This window comes from Hypanus sabinus, chromosome 15 (genome assembly GCF_030144855.1).
Source record: "Hypanus sabinus isolate sHypSab1 chromosome 15, sHypSab1.hap1, whole genome shotgun sequence".
In the NCBI taxonomy this organism is placed as follows: domain Eukaryota; kingdom Metazoa; phylum Chordata; class Chondrichthyes; order Myliobatiformes; family Dasyatidae; genus Hypanus; species Hypanus sabinus.
Genome location: NC_082720.1, coordinates 69,761,975 through 69,779,352, shown reverse-complemented (window position 1 = coordinate 69,779,352; position 17,378 = coordinate 69,761,975). Strand labels below are relative to the sequence as shown.

At 41.3% G+C, this 17,378-nt stretch overlaps 1 protein-coding gene across 1 annotated transcript in view; it reads left to right on the top strand.

The window, feature by feature from the left end:
• The first annotated feature begins 478 nt into the window (after positions 1-478).
• The window catches only part of fat2 (FAT atypical cadherin 2), a 102,587-nt gene continuing 85,687 nt past the window's right edge, over positions 479-17,378 (top strand). Inside the window, exons 1-4 of the mRNA XM_059990504.1 lie at positions 479-3,704; positions 9,349-9,663; positions 14,206-14,267; positions 16,780-17,094. Coding sequence (XP_059846487.1) covers positions 479-3,704; positions 9,349-9,663; positions 14,206-14,267; positions 16,780-17,094 — 3,918 coding nt within the window. The remainder of the gene's footprint in view (positions 3,705-9,348; positions 9,664-14,205; positions 14,268-16,779; positions 17,095-17,378) is intronic.

The window sequence follows — 17,378 nt, the reverse complement described above, 5'->3', positions numbered from 1 at the left end:
TTTTTCTTTCCCCCACACTATCCTCTGTAAACCTTAGAGGCTGTTTTGCTGAAGATCCCAGTTTCTGAGATACGCAAACCACCCCGTCTTGACACCAACAATCATTCTACAATCAAAATCACTTAGATCAGGGATTTCTTCCCCATTCTGATGTTTTGACAGAACAACTGAACCTCTTGACCATTTCTGCATGCTTAAAGCATTGAGTTGCTGCCACGTGATTGACTGATTAGATACTTGCGTTTACAAGCAGTTGTAGAGGTTTACCTAAAAAAGTGGCCACTGAGTATAAGTGAAACAGTGTGTGTTTGCATACTAATAGGAGTAATGTTCAATAGTCCAGGACATTTGTTGGAATGTAGAAGTCCTCAGGGTGGGACATTACCAGAATTTTACTGCTAGGAACTTTTGATGCCAAGCAGCTAATGAATTTCCATTGCTCTTACAGAATTCAAGAGGCACATCAACGTGATGAAACATGGCGGCAAAATGCTTACAGTTCGTAGCCATTTTGGCAGTGCTTGGCATCTCTGAAGTGAGCCTGGAGAAACCACACTCCTCGCCTTTCAAATTCACCCATCATGTTTACAATGCTACCATCTATGAAAATTCCTCCCCCAAGACCTATGTGGAAAGCACCATTAAAATGGGCATTCAGATTACAGATGCCATCATAGACATTCAATATAAAATAGTTTCTGGAGACAATGCAAACATTTTCAAAGCTGAAGAATATGTGGTAGGTGATTTCTGCTTTTTACGCATAAGAACCAGAAGCTCTAATATGGCTGTCTTAAACAGAGAAGTTAAAGATCATTATATACTGACAGTCCAGGCATCTGAACAGACATTCTATCATGAAAGCTGGACCAAAGTGATGATACAAATCCTTGACAGGAATGACTTACGTCCACTCTTCTCGCCTCTGTCATATGTTGTCTCCGTACCAGAGGATACCCCATTGAGATCAAATATTGCCAGAGTCACGGCAACAGATGCTGACGTTGGAAGCAATGCTGAGTTTTATTACGCCTTCAAGGACAGGACTGACATCTTTGCTGTTCACCCCACCAGTGGGATTGTCACGCTGGCAGGTCGCCTGAATTACACAGCGCTGAAGCAGTATAACCTGCGAATCTTGGCAGTGGACCGCATGATGAAGCTGCGTGGAGGCAGTGGGATTGGTAGCATCGCAAAGTTAAGCGTCAATGTGGAGGATGTTGGTCCAAAGGTGCCAGGTATTCTCTCCGTACGCCTGGTTCCTCCTGGATCTGACCACCATGTCACATATGCTATTATCACCGCAGAAGGAGGAGCTGAAACGGTGGATATTGTAAATGGGGATCCATCACATCACTTTCGACTGGTTCCTTTCTACTACAACAGTCAGGAGTTCAAGCTCATTTATAACAATGAGGCCAACTGGGCGAGCAATCCCCATGGTTATAACCTGTCTCTGCAAGCAAGGCAGAAAAGCCACCCCACAAACAATTCACCAATAAAAATCATTCACATACCACCCAAACAAACAGCAGAATTAAAGTTTGAGAAAGACCTCTATGAGGTTGAATTATGTGAGTTTGCACCCCCAAATAGCCCTGTTGTGATGGTTAAAGCTCATCCTCAACTTCCAAATCAGGCATATCAGTTGGAACGTAATCATGATAGTACAAAGTTTAAGATAAATCCTCATACTGGCTTCATTACCACTGCAGGTCCAATGAATTTCTTGGAACAGTCCCATTTTGAACTGAAAGTGAAGGCCACTGCCGGACAGATCTCAACAAGAGTTCTTATCCATCTCATAGACTCCAATAATAATTTTCCAGAGTTTATTGCATCTTCATACCAAGGGAGTATCGATGAAAATGTTCCAGTTGGAACAAGTATTTTAACAGTGAATGCCACTGACAAAGACCAGGGTGAAAATGGCTACGTCACATACAGCATTGCCAATGTGGCTCCCGTTCCATTCAACATTCATCCTTTCACAGGTACCATTGTCACAGCCGAGGACCTGGATTATGAACTCATGCAGCGAGTCTACCATCTGCGAGTCTGGGCCTCTGACTGGGGCTCACCGTATGACTATGAGGTGGAAGTCCCTGTCACGATTTACTTGAAGAACCTGAATGACAATGAGCCACTATTTGAGAAGAATAATTGCCAGGGTAACATTTCAACAAATCTCCCCATCGGGCACCTCATCACCACTGTCTCGGCAGTTGATGCAGATGAACTGCAAGGGATCAAATACAAACTGTTTTCTGGTAATGAACTGGACTACCTTGATCTCAATCCGATTTCTGGGGCCCTGACGTTGAAGAATCCCTTCCCTTACAGCCCGGGCAGTGTAATGTCCTTTAATCTTAAGATCACAGCCACAGATGGGGAGCACTACGCTTCTGCTATAGATGTTAACCTTACTGTTACAGACAATGCAAAAATGGTCAGTGTACAGTGTGAAGACACTGGAGCAATTAAACAGCTCGCAGAGACCCTCCTACTTTCTGTTAAGCCTCATCATCAACCACATGAAGACGATTCCTTTTCCTATGCCCATGTCATCAATGGCCACACTCCACAATTTGATGTCAATTTTCCAAACTCCATTGATGTAAGAGAGGACATCCCAGTCAATTCAACCATCTTGACTATTCACGCAACTGATCCTGACTCCGGTTTTAATGGTAAACTACTCTATGTGATTGCAGAAGGGAATGATGATAGCTGCTTCATTGCAGAGATGGAGACTGGTGATCTAAAGGTGATATTACCCTTAGATTATGAAACCACAAATCTTTATACTTTAAACATTACAATATATGATCTCGGAAGGCCCCAGAAATCCTCTTGGAGGCTATTGGCAGTGCATGTGCTGGATGTAAATGATAATAAACCAGTATTTTTACAGGATAGTTATTCAGTGATAGTTCCTGAAAACATAGAACTTGGAAGGATTGTAACCCAGCTGAAGGCTGAAGATAATGACCTGGGAAACAATGGAAAAATAGAATACTCACTCCTGACTGACACCAAAACCTTTTCCATCGATAAAAATTCAGGTGCCGTGTTTGTCACCGGTGCATTAGATCGGGAACATCAACCAATATATGTTCTGAAGATCGAAGCCAGCGATCAGCCTCGTTCAGAACCCAAACTGTTCTCGACCACTGAGCTAACAATAGTCCTAAAAGACGTCAATGATAATCCACCCAAATTTGTCCCATCATTCTACAGAGTGAGAGTTCCTGAAGATCTTCCAGTGGGGACTGTTATAGTCTGGCTGGAGGCCTTCGATCCAGATCTTGGAGAGGGAGGTGATGTACACTATAGCCTGTTAACTAAAGAGAAAGCTTTCAGAATTGACAAACTTGTGGGAGCAATCCGCATCAATAAGCAATTAGACTTTGAAACCAACCCCTTCTATAATCTCACTGTTCATGCCGCTGATGATGGGAAACCATATTCTCTGAGCTGCACAGGCTATGTGGAGATTGAAGTGACTGACATCAATGAAAACCTTCACCGTCCTCGCTTCTCTTCCATTGCATTCAAAGATGCTGTCAGCGAAGGGGTGTCTGTGGGAACCTCAGTGATGAGACTTACTGCGCAGGATGAAGATAAAGGGAAGGATGGTGAGATTCGATACTGGATCAAGGGTGGGACAGGTCTAGGAGTCTTCACAATTCATGAAGAAACAGGTAAGAATGTAAGCAAAAATGCTAAACAAGTACAGACACTGTTAATTTACCTAATCGTAATTACAATTGCATTGGATGAATGTCAAAGTGATTTCATTTTACTGTCGTCTCTGGAAAGGTAATTTGAATAATGGGAATTACTGAATGTTTGAAACTGAATATTGAGAGGCATATATAATATACAGATGTGTTAAGATTATAAAATGTTTCTTTTTACTCAGTATTACTTAAGATGGAACACACCACTACCTAGTCATGCAAGATATCTCTGTAGTTCTCATAAAATGTGTTGCTTAGTGTACCATGTGAAGAAGAACAATGCTTCATGTGCTTTGTTACTGTATGCTATCGTTCCCCTCCACGCATTGTGGCGCATCAGGCCGCAACCTTGCTTTTTTGTTGGCATTTGTCTGTTTTTATGAGGCCGAGTTGCTTCCTTGATGTTCAGCCCAGCATGGATGGAAAGCATGGAAAGATGGAAAGCCAGCCGGATTTGAACCTGAGATCACTCGACTCGATGTCCGGTGCAGATACCACCACACACCAGCCGACTAAACTGCATTGGCACTTCACAAATTAAACTGAAGATGGAGGTTTAGAAGTTATCAGGAATTAATGTTTAGTCTTCAAAATTCCTCAGCTAGCTACACTAGAGCTTCAGCTGGCACGAGGAAACTAAATTAATGATAAAGAGAACAGGGTGACTCTGGAATAAAATAAACAGTCCTGTGGTGTCTTGAACTATAATCCTGATTGGTACAACAGAACTGTTTTGGAGTTGGAATGTTAATCTTACTGAATCGTTGTGGGAATTTTGAGGGGAGCCAATAGGTTGGAAATTTAATATTGCATGAGGTGTATAATTTGCAAATGAGATAATTTCTGAAAATGTTTCATTTCACTGTACAAAATTAAAGGTGGAACACGTGACTACCTTGAAAGGAATTTCTGTGTGTTAAGACCTTTGAAAATACGTCAGATGGATTTGTGGTTTTAGATAAGTAAAGGTGAGGGGGAGCCTAGAGATTTCAAACACATTTCCAGAGGGGACCTGTGTGGTTTGAACATTGCTAGGTCTGAATTAATATCAAAAGTGAAAATCATAGGCCTTCCTGGTGTACACAATAAATAGACTGGCTATATTGGCTTGGAAGTTATGTTTAACTCTTTCTCAGTGTACTAAATACTTGCTGCATTCTAAAAATCATGAAATTGAAAAATGTTACCTTTGCAAACTAAGAGTGCTTTTCATCATGACTGCCACCACTAAAAGGAAGCCTGTTCAGTTCCCAGTGACACCTATCGCATTCTCCTCGGTTACCATAATGTAGCAGCAAAATAGGTTGCCATGGAGCTGATGATGGAAGTGGAGGATCTGTCCTTGTGTGTATACTGCCAATCCCCCTCACCCAGTCTAGACTATCACTCAGCCATCTTCACAGATGGAGTTTTGTGATAAGAGTGGCTCTGTCTCATAATATTCATCAAGGTTTCACTATTCAGGCAGAGACAAGAGGCTATGGAGACTATGTGGGAAGAAAGTATTAGATTGATATTGGAGTAGGCTAAGAGGTCGTGAGCCGAAGAACTCATAGTGTGATGCACTGTTCTATGTTCTATGAGACTTGGGAATTATGAAACAAAAAAGCACAATAATGAAATATCAGGCAGGCATGTGTAAGAACCTTTAATTCACATCTTCAACTGACTTCTAGATGTGGTCCCTTGGGAATTACCCTTTTCTTTTTCACTGGGACCTGTATACACAAACATCAACCTTCCTCGGGTGAACTGTACCTCAAAGCACCAGGTCCAATCTTTCATCAAGCAGGACTTCAGCCAGAAATGGGCACTGTTGCATTAAACCACACGCAACATGGCTTTAATGAGCAACTTACCCAGAGAAACATGTGCCACACTCTTTCCATTATTTGTACATTTGTATTATAGTTCAGACACAAGTGGGCAGTTTATAAAGGTCATGGTTCAATTTATTTGTTTTAACTCCTTGCTTCCTGAAGGCAATGAGCCTGGCTTGCAACTTTAACCCTTTCAGTCCACAATACCAGGAGCAGTCTATTCAACACCTCAAGCTTGTTCCACCTTGTTTATGATCATGACATATTCAGAGTTTTATCAAGATTTAGCAAAACTATACCTCCTCATCATCATGTTTTTTATTGTTATGAAGCGTTGCCTCCCAAAGTCATTTAAAATTGTTTTCTGTACCCTGCTGTTAGTGAAAGGCAAAGTTCTAAATCCTATTGAGCCTTTACTATTCTTAGATTTTCACGAATATATTCATTTGGAACTAACCTCACATTTACTGCACCGGGTTATTCAGCTACTGTAGGTCCACTCACTGTGTCAATAGGTTAGATTTTGCAGATATGACCTTCCCATTGTCAGTTACCACCCACGGTCACGCCATATCCTCATAAAATGAAATGTCAGGGTGTGAAGTTATAGCAATTCTCCCACACTTAAATTGAGAAATCATTGCAGATTTGGACCTAGCACAGGAGTTCTGCATTGCTTTACGTGCTTTGTGAGGAATTAAGGTAAGTAGTAATTCTGTTTAGATTTTTAAAATTCTTTATGTTAATTTAAATGTTTTTAAGTACTTTCATTCTTTTTCTGATTAAAAAAAACAGTTCTGAGATTTTTAATGGCAGGAATATTATTGTTTGATTCTGAATGGCAGAAGCTTTTGGAGCATTTTGACAGCTTTGACAAGCTTAGCCACAGAATGGATCTTAGCCAGCTGTCAAACGATCTTACCTCAGCTGTGCTCTTGTCTGGTCGTGGGCTTTCACATGCAAAGCCTATGACTGATCCTCACCACTGAGTAACTAACATAGGCACAGAAGCCTGAATTCTCACACCATCACATTCAAGAACAGCACTTCCTTTCAACCATTTTGTTCTTGAACCAACTGGCAGAACCCTAATCACTCCAGTTCCCACAACTGTAGGAGTGGGATCACTTTGATGACTTATATGTTTGTTCTAATTGTGTTCTTGTGAAAGTGATGTATAATTTGATTTTCTTGTGAAGGCTGCTGGTACAGTACTATGTTCCTGTGCTGCTGTACTCTTTTCATGGCCTGAGCTTGCATCGACTTGTGCATATGACAATTAACTTGACTTTGACTATGACACAATAGCAAATTCTCACTGAAAATCTAGTGGCTTGACCTTTTTTAACTTTCCATGTTAAATCACTTTACATTCTGTACTTGTCTGAGTTAAATTCCATCTCTCGCTCACTTGCTCGCTTTTCCAGTTGATCTCAATCATGTTGTAACTTCGCGGTCCACAATACCATTAATTTTAAGGTCATCTGCAAGCTTACTAGTCAGGCCACCTACATTCTCGTCAATACACTCAAACAACAGCAGAACCTAACCCTGATCCCTGTGACACACCACAAGTCACAGGTCACTAATCTGAGCAAACAACCCTTCAATATCAAGCCAGTTCTGTATCCATAAAAATGGACTTCTGCAGATGTTGGAACAGAAAGTGCAAGAGGAACTTAACCGATCAGGCCGTATTTGAAGAAGATTTTTGGCCCAAGATGCTGACAGTTTATTCACATCCATAGATGCCTTGTGACTTGAGTTCCTCCAGCATTTATTTTAGTGTATTGCTCAATTTTGTATCCAATTTGCTAGCTCGCCCTGAATCCCATGTGTTCTAACCTTCCAGAACAACTTACCATGCAGGGGAAGTAAATAAGAGGATTGACTCCCTGTTCAATACTGTTCATTTGTACAATCAGATGGGAGTGTAAAGCCAGTGATATCCCTGATCCCAAGGCTTTCCCAGTCCATAGATTAGAATAGCATAAGACAAGAACATTACAGCACAGTACAGGCACTTCAGTTTACAATGTTGTGATGGCCTTTAATTCTACTCTGAGATCAATGTAACACTCCACCTAGCCCTCCATGTACCTACCTAAGAATTTCTTAAAAGTCCCTAATGTATCTGCCTCTGTCACCATCCCCGGCAGTGTGTTCCATGCACCCACCACTCTCTGTTTTTATATTTTAAAAAACTACTTCTGACATCCCCTATGTTTTCTCAAATCTTAAAATTATCAACTTTGCCTCCAACTTCCACCCTGCCCTCAAATTTCCCTGCTCCATTTCTGACACCTCCCTCCCCTTTCTCGATCTCTCTGTCTCTCTCTCTGGATACAGATTATCTACTGATGTCTATTATAAACCCACTAACTCTCAGAGCTACCTGGACTATATGTCTTCCCACCTGTTACTCGTAAAAATGCCAGCCCTTTCCATCAGTTCCTCCGTCTCTGCTGTATCTGCTGTCAGGATGAGGATTTTCAATCCTGAATTAAGGGAATGTCCTCCTTTAAGGAAAGGGGCTTCCTTTCCTCCACCATCAATGCTGCCCTCACCCACATCTCTTTAATTTCATGTACATCTGTCCTTACCCCATCCTCCTGCCACCCTACCAGGGATAGGGTTCCCCTTGTCCTCACCTTCCACCCCACCAGCCTCTGGGTCCTGCACAGAATTCAGCGTAACTTCCGCCATCTCCTGTAGGATCACACCACCAAGCACATCCCCCCTGCCCTTTCAGCTTTCCACAGGGATCACTCCCTAGATGATTCAGTTGTACGTTTGTCCCTTCCTGCTGATCTTCCTCCTGGCGCTTATCCTTGCAAGCAGAGCAAGTGCTGCACCTGCCCCTAGACCCCCTCCCTCACTACCATAGGGTCCTAAACAATCTTTCCAGGTGAGGTGAAATATCACCTTTGAGTCTGTTGGGGTCATCTACTGTACCCGATGCTCCTGTCTATTGGTGAGATCCAACGTTATTTGGGAGACAGTTTTGTCGAGCACCTATGTCCCGTCCGCCAGGAAAAGCAGGACCTCCCAGTAGCCACCCATTTTAATTCTGCTTCCCATTCTAATTCTGACATGTCAGAAGGCTCAGCACCTCATATTCTGTCTGGGTTCCCTCAAACCTGATAGCATGACCATTGATTTCTCAACTTCTGGTAAAGCCCCCCCTCCCCCTCCTCACCATCCTCCATTCCCATTTCCCTCTCTCACCTGATCTCCTTACCTGCCCATCACCTCCCTCTGGTGTTCCTCCCCCTTTTCTTTCTGTCCTCTCCTATCAGATTCCCCCTTCTCCAGCCCTGTATATCTTCCACTAATCAACTCTCCAGCTCTTTACTTTACTCCCCCGCCCCCCCACCTCCTGGTTTCACCTCTCACCTTGTGGTTTTACCTCCCCTCCCCCAACTTACTCTGACTCCTCATCTTTTTCCCAGTCCTGAAGAAGGGTCTCAGCTCAAAACGTTGACTGGTTTATTCTTTCCCATAGGTGCTGCCTGGCCTGCTGTTTTCCTCCGGCATTTTGTGCTTGTTGCTTAAAGATATTTTGTTTTGTTGCAGGTGCTGCTCAGCTCTGAGTTCTTTCAGCAGATTGTCACGTCAGCCCTCTGGCAATGCATTCTATGCACCTACCACAAATTTATTTAAAACCTTCCCTTCTAATCGTTTTCTACCTGAATCCAGAACCAATCCAAAGAAAACAGAAGGATATAGGTTGGTGATAGAGGGAAGTCCGTCTGTAAAAGTTAATCTGCTCCCTCTAATTGCAGGAATAATCAGGACAGCAGAGCTCCTTGACCGGGAAAGATATCCCCATTACTGGCTGACTGTCCTTGCCAAGGATTTAGGAGTTATTCCACTGACAGCTTCTACTGAGGTCTTCATCAAGATCTTGGACATTAACGATAATCCTCCTCAGACCACAGCGCCTGTTTACTATGCCTCCATCATGGAAAACTCACCTATGGAGCAGTCTGTCCTTCAGATTAAAGCTGATGATCCTGACTCTAGTTCACAGGGCCAGCTGACTTTCAGGATCAACAGTGAAAACCCGAGAGGATTCTTTGCTATTGACACAAAGACGGGTACGTTATCATTATCTGCACATATCTTCCAAATGTGGTTTCTTCCTGGCTTGTTTGTTTTGGTAGATATTTTTGGCTCTATCTGGAGCTTGGGTGACAGATCATCCGCCTGAAATGTTACCTCCGTTTCTCTTTCCTGAAATGTTGTCTGACCTGTTGAGGATTTCCAGCATTCTCTCTTTTTTTAATGATAGGTTTAAGCTTATCATTGTACTTATCATCAAGCATGAATGTGTAATGATTGACTTAATGAAATAAGTTGATTGCTAGAACTCTAAGTCTAGAAGCACCTATCATGCAGTGATTAGATTTGGGTACGAATATAATAATAAGAAAAATAAATCATAATAACACTCAGGTTTTACCAGCTTAAGCTGAGAAAAAAATAATAGCTTTATTGATATAACACATTTCATACATTAAGATGCAAACTCAAAATGCTTTAAATAGGTTGTAAAGTTATCAATGAAGTCATAAAAATATGAGACAAAATTAAAGATCATAAATAAAGACGGATGTTGTATAAAATAAAATGTAATGAATTTTCCAAATTAGGTAAATATCAGCAGACATTAAGTAACAGTATAAGCAGGCCAAATTAAAAAGTAGATTTTAAGAAGTGTTTTGAAACATTCCACAGTACTAGCTGGCCTATCTCTGTCGGTAGAACATGGTGCATAAGAGCAAAAGGCTGTTTCACCAGTTCTCATATGCTTGGCTCTAGGAACACTAAGCAAACCAGTATTCTCAGATCTAAAATTACCATTAGAGATGCAGGGGACAGACAGTCCAAAATAAAAGAAGGAACTAGTTTATTCAGAGCTTTATATACAAATAAATGTATCTTAAAATTGATCTAAAAATACACAGGCTGCCAGTATAAGTATGCCAAAACTGGTGAAGTGTGCTCAGATTTTATTTTTTGTTTAAGATTCTTGCTGGATCCAATTTATATCTTTCTTACGTAGTCCTGAAAAGAGTGCATCACAGTAGTCTAATCGGCTAAAAACAAAGAGTGTAACAATTTTTCTGCATCTTCAGGTGTATAAAGAAATCGAACTCCAGCAAAGTTCCTTAAATTAAAAAACACAGTCTTGGTATTATGGTTGATATGTGATTTGAAGTTTAGCTCAGAGTCAATAATAACATCTAAATTCTTTACTTCTGGTACTGTAACGATTTACAACTCTGTCGACCTGGGTTCAACCCCCCGCCACAGTCTGTAAGGAGCTGGGACATTCTCCCCATGACTGCATGGTTTTCCACCTCATGGGGAGAGGGGAATCTCAGTGAAACCTATGGGGTATTAAAAAAAAGTCAAGTTAGAGTGGACGTGGAGAGGATGTTTTCCATAGTGGGAGAGTCTAGGATCAGAGGGCGCAGACTCAGCATAGAAGGTCATTGTTTTAGAACAGAGATGAGAAATTTATTCAGCCAGAGAGTGGGGAATCTGTGGAATTTGTTGCCACAGAGGCTGTGGAGGTCAAGTCATTAGGTATAGTTGAAGTGGAGGTTGAATTGTTCTTGATTATTAAGGGAGTCAAAGGTTAGAGGGAGAAGGCAAGTGAATGGAGTTGAGCAGGATAATAAATCAGCCATGATGAAATGGTGGAGCAGCCTTGACTGGCCAAATAGCCTAATTCTGCTCCAAAGTCTTACAGTCTTATGGCCTTTGGGTGTTCTGGTTTCCTCCCACGTTCCAAGGACATACAATTTAGGAGTTTAATTGGTCTGATGGATGAAATTGGGTGCCACTGGCTTATTGGGCCAGAAGTCCCTTTTACAGTGCTGTATTTCTAAAATAAACTAAATTCCTAAAGGGATGTCTGTTTGCTGTTGTATATTTGGTTTGGTGCTTGGTTTTAGTAGTTCGGTAGTTCTTGCAGAGAAAAGGACATCTGGCTTTATGTCATAGCAGCACGTTGCATGTTACAGTACACTGTAGGAAGTAGGATATAATTAACATTTAATTTATAGTTTAGAAGATGCTTTTGGAATAGTTTACATTAGTTAATGAGTAATTCTAAAGAACTTGTTTGTATGAAAACATTTCTTGCTAATTTATTTTTAGGCCAACAAAATGATACTTGTTAATGGATTTACGAGATTGCCAAAAAGTCATTGTGAAATGATCACAAGCCATTTAGTTAACCAAGCTGTTGGCTGCTACAAGAAAATTAGCTAATAGTGAAAACAAGAAAACAGAAATAAAGTTTGTTCCTTCTGACAAGTTCCAAGGCTTAGTTTATTTACTAGATTGGGTAACTAGTTAAATTCTGATGACAATACATTTTCTAAATCTGGAGTTCTCAACCTGGGGTCCACAGACCACTTAATATAATTGGTCCATGGCATCTAAAAGGTTGTTCTAAATGATTACCCAGTGAATGAACCATTTCATTCATTGTCAACATGAAAAATATTGTGAGTTTGTCAGTACCAGACTTATGAAAATCACAACATTTTGATATATCATTTAAAGCTGAACATCTTCAGGTTCACTTTCCCCTTATTTTTTATCTCCCCTCTTTCTCCAATACTTTTTCTTTTTGGCCTTTCCCAGTCATTGCTTCCACAACTTTCATTTACCTCCCCTTTTCAATTCATTGTTTTTATTATTTCACCTACTTGCTGAGTTTTGGGTCTTGTAAATGGTGAGATCGTCCTCACCACCAACACTGCCTCATAGTATTCCATTTGTCATCAGAATAGCTAGGTTTTGATTAAATATTTTACTGAGAAAATGGATTTCCGTAAGCAGTGTTTGTATTATCCCATAGCACTTCTCTTGTGAAAATCAGAAGAATATCCTCAGCTTAAATCTAAACATCAGCAACTCAACACTTGGGTATTGACCACATAGTTTTGATGAAGGCTTGTGTGCAAAGGCCTGCAACATGGACAGGAGATGAATAACTGTCATAGCCCAGGCCTGCGCTCATATGCAATGCAAGGTCCAGTGAGTTGCCATCCCCAGAGTTCACCTAAAGTTCAGGATCCTGTCATCGTTAGTCCGAGGTCAATACCGAAGTTTGGAGCCTGAAGGTCTATCAGAAGTTTGGAAGTCAAAGCTCAATTAACTGACAGCTGGAGGCCTGTTCTGGAGTTGGAAGACTGTCTGTGTGGGTGGGTGAGCAGGAAGAGCTTGCTTTGTTGTTATTATTTTGATGTTTGTTGTATTCTGTTCTGATGTGTTCTGAGTTGTACTGCTGAGAATTGTGGGCATGCTATTTTGGCACCAAAATGTGTGGCAACACTTGCAGACCATCGCCTGCACACCCTTAGATTGTCTTGGTTCTTAATGTAAATGACACATTTTGCTGTATGTTTTAATGTACATGTGCTAAATCTGAACTGGAAACTTTGTTCATTGGTGTATTGGTCGAAAATGGAACAATCAATTCCACAGCATTGTAAGATTCATGGTATAAATCTACCCGCAAGGTTACTTGAATTACCACAATATTTGAATCTTATAATGCTGTTGAATTTTGTGTTCACAAAATTAATTAAAATAATCTCATTTTAATTTTTTAATTGGCCCAAAATGAAACGCTGAGCAACATGCAAAAAATGCTGGAGGAACTCAGCAGGTTAGGCAGCAGCTATGGAAATGAATAAACAGTCGACATTTCAGGTCAAGACCCTTCATCAGGAATGGAAGGGGGAAGAACCAGAATAAGAAGGAGGGGGCAGGGGAAGGAGTATAAGCTGGAACTTGATGGGCGAAGTCATGTGAGTAAGGGAGGGGGGATGAAGTAAGAAGCTGGGATGTGTGTGGTGAACTACATATACCTGTCTGGACATGCCCCCCCCCCCCCCCCCCCCCATATACTGACTGCTCCTGTGGCTCCTCCCACGGACCCTGGTATAAAGGCGATTGGAGACACAGCCCCGGCCTCAGTCTCCAGGATGTAGTGTGGTGGTCATTTGCTGCTTGTTCTTTCTTCCAGCCAATTAAAGCCTATATCTCACCTCACGTCTCCGAGAGTTATTGATGGTTCATCAATGTGATAGGTGGTAAAGGGCTGGAGAAGACGGAATCAGATAGAAGAGAGTGGACCATGGGAGAAAGAGAAGGAGGAGGGGCACCTGGGAGAAAGAGAAGGAGGAGAGATACCTAGGAGAAGTGCTAGGCACATAAGGAGAAGCAGAGAGGTATGAAGGAGCCAGAGTGTGGTATTGAAGTGGGACGGACAAAAATGACCAGAAGTTGGAGAAATGGATTTCAGGCCATTCAGATGGAATATGAAGTGTTGCTCCTCCAACTAGGTGTAATCTGGTGGACTGCCTTCTACCTTGCTGAGGCAGGTGGCAACTCTCAAACTCCTTTTTTAACTTAACCCTTGAAAAGCACCCAACTCTGACACCAGTACCAAGCTCTAACTATGGAGGTCTCGCGTGCCTCAACTATGCTAGAGGGTGGAACCCAATTAACTCAACCAGACATACTTCACGTCATGATATTTCTTGCAGATAAGCATCATTATTTAAAATGTTGCAGCTTTTTCCTTTGAGTGGTTTTGTCCTTTTTGCTTTTAGGTCTCATCACCACGACAGCACGTAAACTGGACCGTGAAAAACGAGGAGAACACAACCTAGAGGTGAGTGGGATAAGCTTGGCTGGGTTCCTCTCAATATGGTGAGTCTTCATATCACTCAAATACAAGACAGTATCAACCCTCAGTCTCTCTAACATAGAATATTCTTCTGGTTTTAAACTTAATTATGGACTATTGTTACTTTTGTTACAAGGAGAAAATAGTCAAGCTTGCAGCTAATATCTGTGAAAGAATTCAATTCAGTGTCCTTATGTTGTTCTCGGCTGGGTATTCCACATCAGCCTGTTCTTTTCTGCTCTTTCACCCTCCCTTCCTGTCAGCTGTTTCCTTCCTGGAGATGGTTCCCTGCTGCCAATAACCCAGCCCATATTTTTGTCTTTTCATGAGAGATCCATTCACTCTCTAATTGCAACTGCCTATGATATATATAGGCACACAAATAGCAATTTTTGGGTATTTGACGTAAAAGAGGAAATTGGCCGTAACCTTTTTTACTCTTCTATCAGCAAACACAGTTTGTACCAGGCATATATGAGAATGCCTTTGAGAAAATGTATTGTTAGTCATTTCCGCCTACCTCTGAACACTGGCCATGGATAGCTCCTATATCATATCTAAGATCCAGGAGCCTACTCTGGCATTCAACGTTCATGATTGACTTTCTACCTTACCATTTTCCTGCACTCTGTAAATGCAGGAGTTCCCAAACACGTCCAACGTATTTTCCTTTTGAACTCGTGTTTGCCACAAATAATGATGACGACTAGAATGAAAGTGATTGGGTGATTGGTAAAAGAACCAAAGTGAAGGAAGAAAACCTTTTCACAGCAAACCGTTAAAATCTGGAATACAGTGCAATGGCGGCAGGTTCACCTCGACTCAAAGGGGACAACTTCACTCAACTGCACATGTTCCATCATTGAAATGTTCCCACAATCTAAGGGTTTGTGTTCAAAGACTCTTTATCTCATGTTCTCAAAATTTATTGCTTATTATTTATTTTATTTATTATTATTGTTTTTTTTTCTTTTTGCATTAGAACAGTTGTCTTTTGCACATTAATTGAACACCCAGGTTGGTGCAGTCTTTTATTGATTCTGTTATGGTTATTATTCTATTATGGATTTATTGAGTATGCCCACAATAAAATGAATCTCAGGGTTGTGTACGGTAACATCATACACCATACCTTGAACTTTAAACAGAAATAGATAAGTGTAGTATTTGAAACTCAAATAAAAAAGGTAATGAAGAGGGGATGGGAATGGTTGATTAGCTTTCCATAAAACTGACATACATAATAGTCTGGTTCTGTGTTGTACCCTTTCTGTGCTCCTGTGATCGATAAGTTTGCCCAGCATGTAATTATCAGGAGGTAGGGACTAACTAAGAGATTCCTAGAGAGCTTTCTGCCTTTTCTGTCAGCAGGAATATAGGCAGAATATCATAGTCTTCTGATCATGAAATGCATGAAAAATTATAAGGTTTATGATCCAACTACTAGTTTTGATCATATGCCTTGCTCAGAAAGATTTCATCTGACTTTGATCAGTTTGATGTCTTTCACCTCTTTTAGGTTTGGAGCCTTAGGCAATATGTCAAACCTCAAAGTCTGAAGCTTTCCCACTCTGAAATCTCCTTTGCTCTCCTGCTGCGATTGTTCTGTGAACTCTCCTCTGCCATGAGATTACGGACATTTGACGGATAGTTTTCTTTTCATTCTCTCCTCCATCAATATCCTCTGGGGAAATGTTATGGAACATACTCACTGTAGTTTCAAAAACAATTGAAATTATTTCACAGTCAATATTGATTCCAAATCAATAATAACCCTTTTTGCTCCAAATCCAATTTGTATCATTGTATTGAGGGCATCTAAACAAGAGGTAAACTGAACTGAAATTTAATGTTAACATAAGTATAAGAGATTCTGCACATGCTGGAAATCCAAAGTAACACACACACAATCAGGAAGTCAGCAGGTCAGGCAGCACCTGTGGAGAAGAGCAAAGAGTTGAAACTCGGGCTGAGACCCTTTATCTGGACAGTAATGGAAGGAGGCAGAAGGCAGAATAGCAAGGCAGGATGGGAAGGAAATCAAACTGGCAGGTGATAGGTGAGGTCAAGCAGCTGGGTGGGTGAGGAAGAGCGGATGAAGTGAGAAGCTGGGAGGTGAAAGGTGGAAAAGATAAGGGGCTGAATAAGAAGGAATCTGATAGGAGAAGAGAGTTGACCATGGGAAAAAGGGAAGGCTGAGGGGCACCAGAAAGGCATGATAGGCAGGTGAGGAGAGGAGAATGTGTAAGAGAGGAGCCAGAATGGGAATGGAAAAGAAGAGTAGGGAGAAAGGGGGAGAAATTACTCGGTCAGAGAAATTAATGTTCATGGTGTCAGGTTGGAGGCTACCCAGACAGAATATGAGGTGTTGCTCTTTCAACCTGAGAGGTTAATATAATAGTTTTTATCTTACCTAGACAAACAGTTCCTGGAGTTGCACTGGTTCTGGAGTTATTTTTGACTCAGTGGTAAAAATCTGTTTTTTGCTTCCTTGCAGGTGACCGTGAGCGACAATGGCGTTCCTCCAAAACAGTCCACAGCAAAAGTGGTGGTAGAAATTTTGGATGAAAATGACAATGCTCCCAGGTTCCCAGAGGTCCTGTACAATGTTAAAGTGCTAGAACGTGGCAGCTCCACCAAGCCAGAACCCATCTACAAGGTGATCGCTTCTGATCAAGATGAAGGCTCAAATGCAGATGTCACTTACAGCATTGAAGACAGCACTGAAGAGGAGAAATTTAGCATTAATCCTAAATCTGGACTGGTGTCCTCCACATGGGCATTCTCCCCAGGCGACTATGACATTCTGACAGTAAGTGTGAATGTGTCTTGTTTCCTCCCTGGCAAGCAATAATAAAAGAAATGAATGTCTTTCATCATGAAATGAAATGGGTGGAATCAAAGATACTGACAGAAAATTGAATGTACAGTATGAGAGACTGGTACAGGCAGGATTTGGGAGGCAGAGGAGATAACCATTGTATAGGAACCTCATAATTTTATGCAGATATGAGTCCTATTGAACCAGAAAAACAACCTTGCAATTTTATCCTTCCCAGTCACGCAGAAGCAAGCCTGATTTGTAGAAAGAAGAGG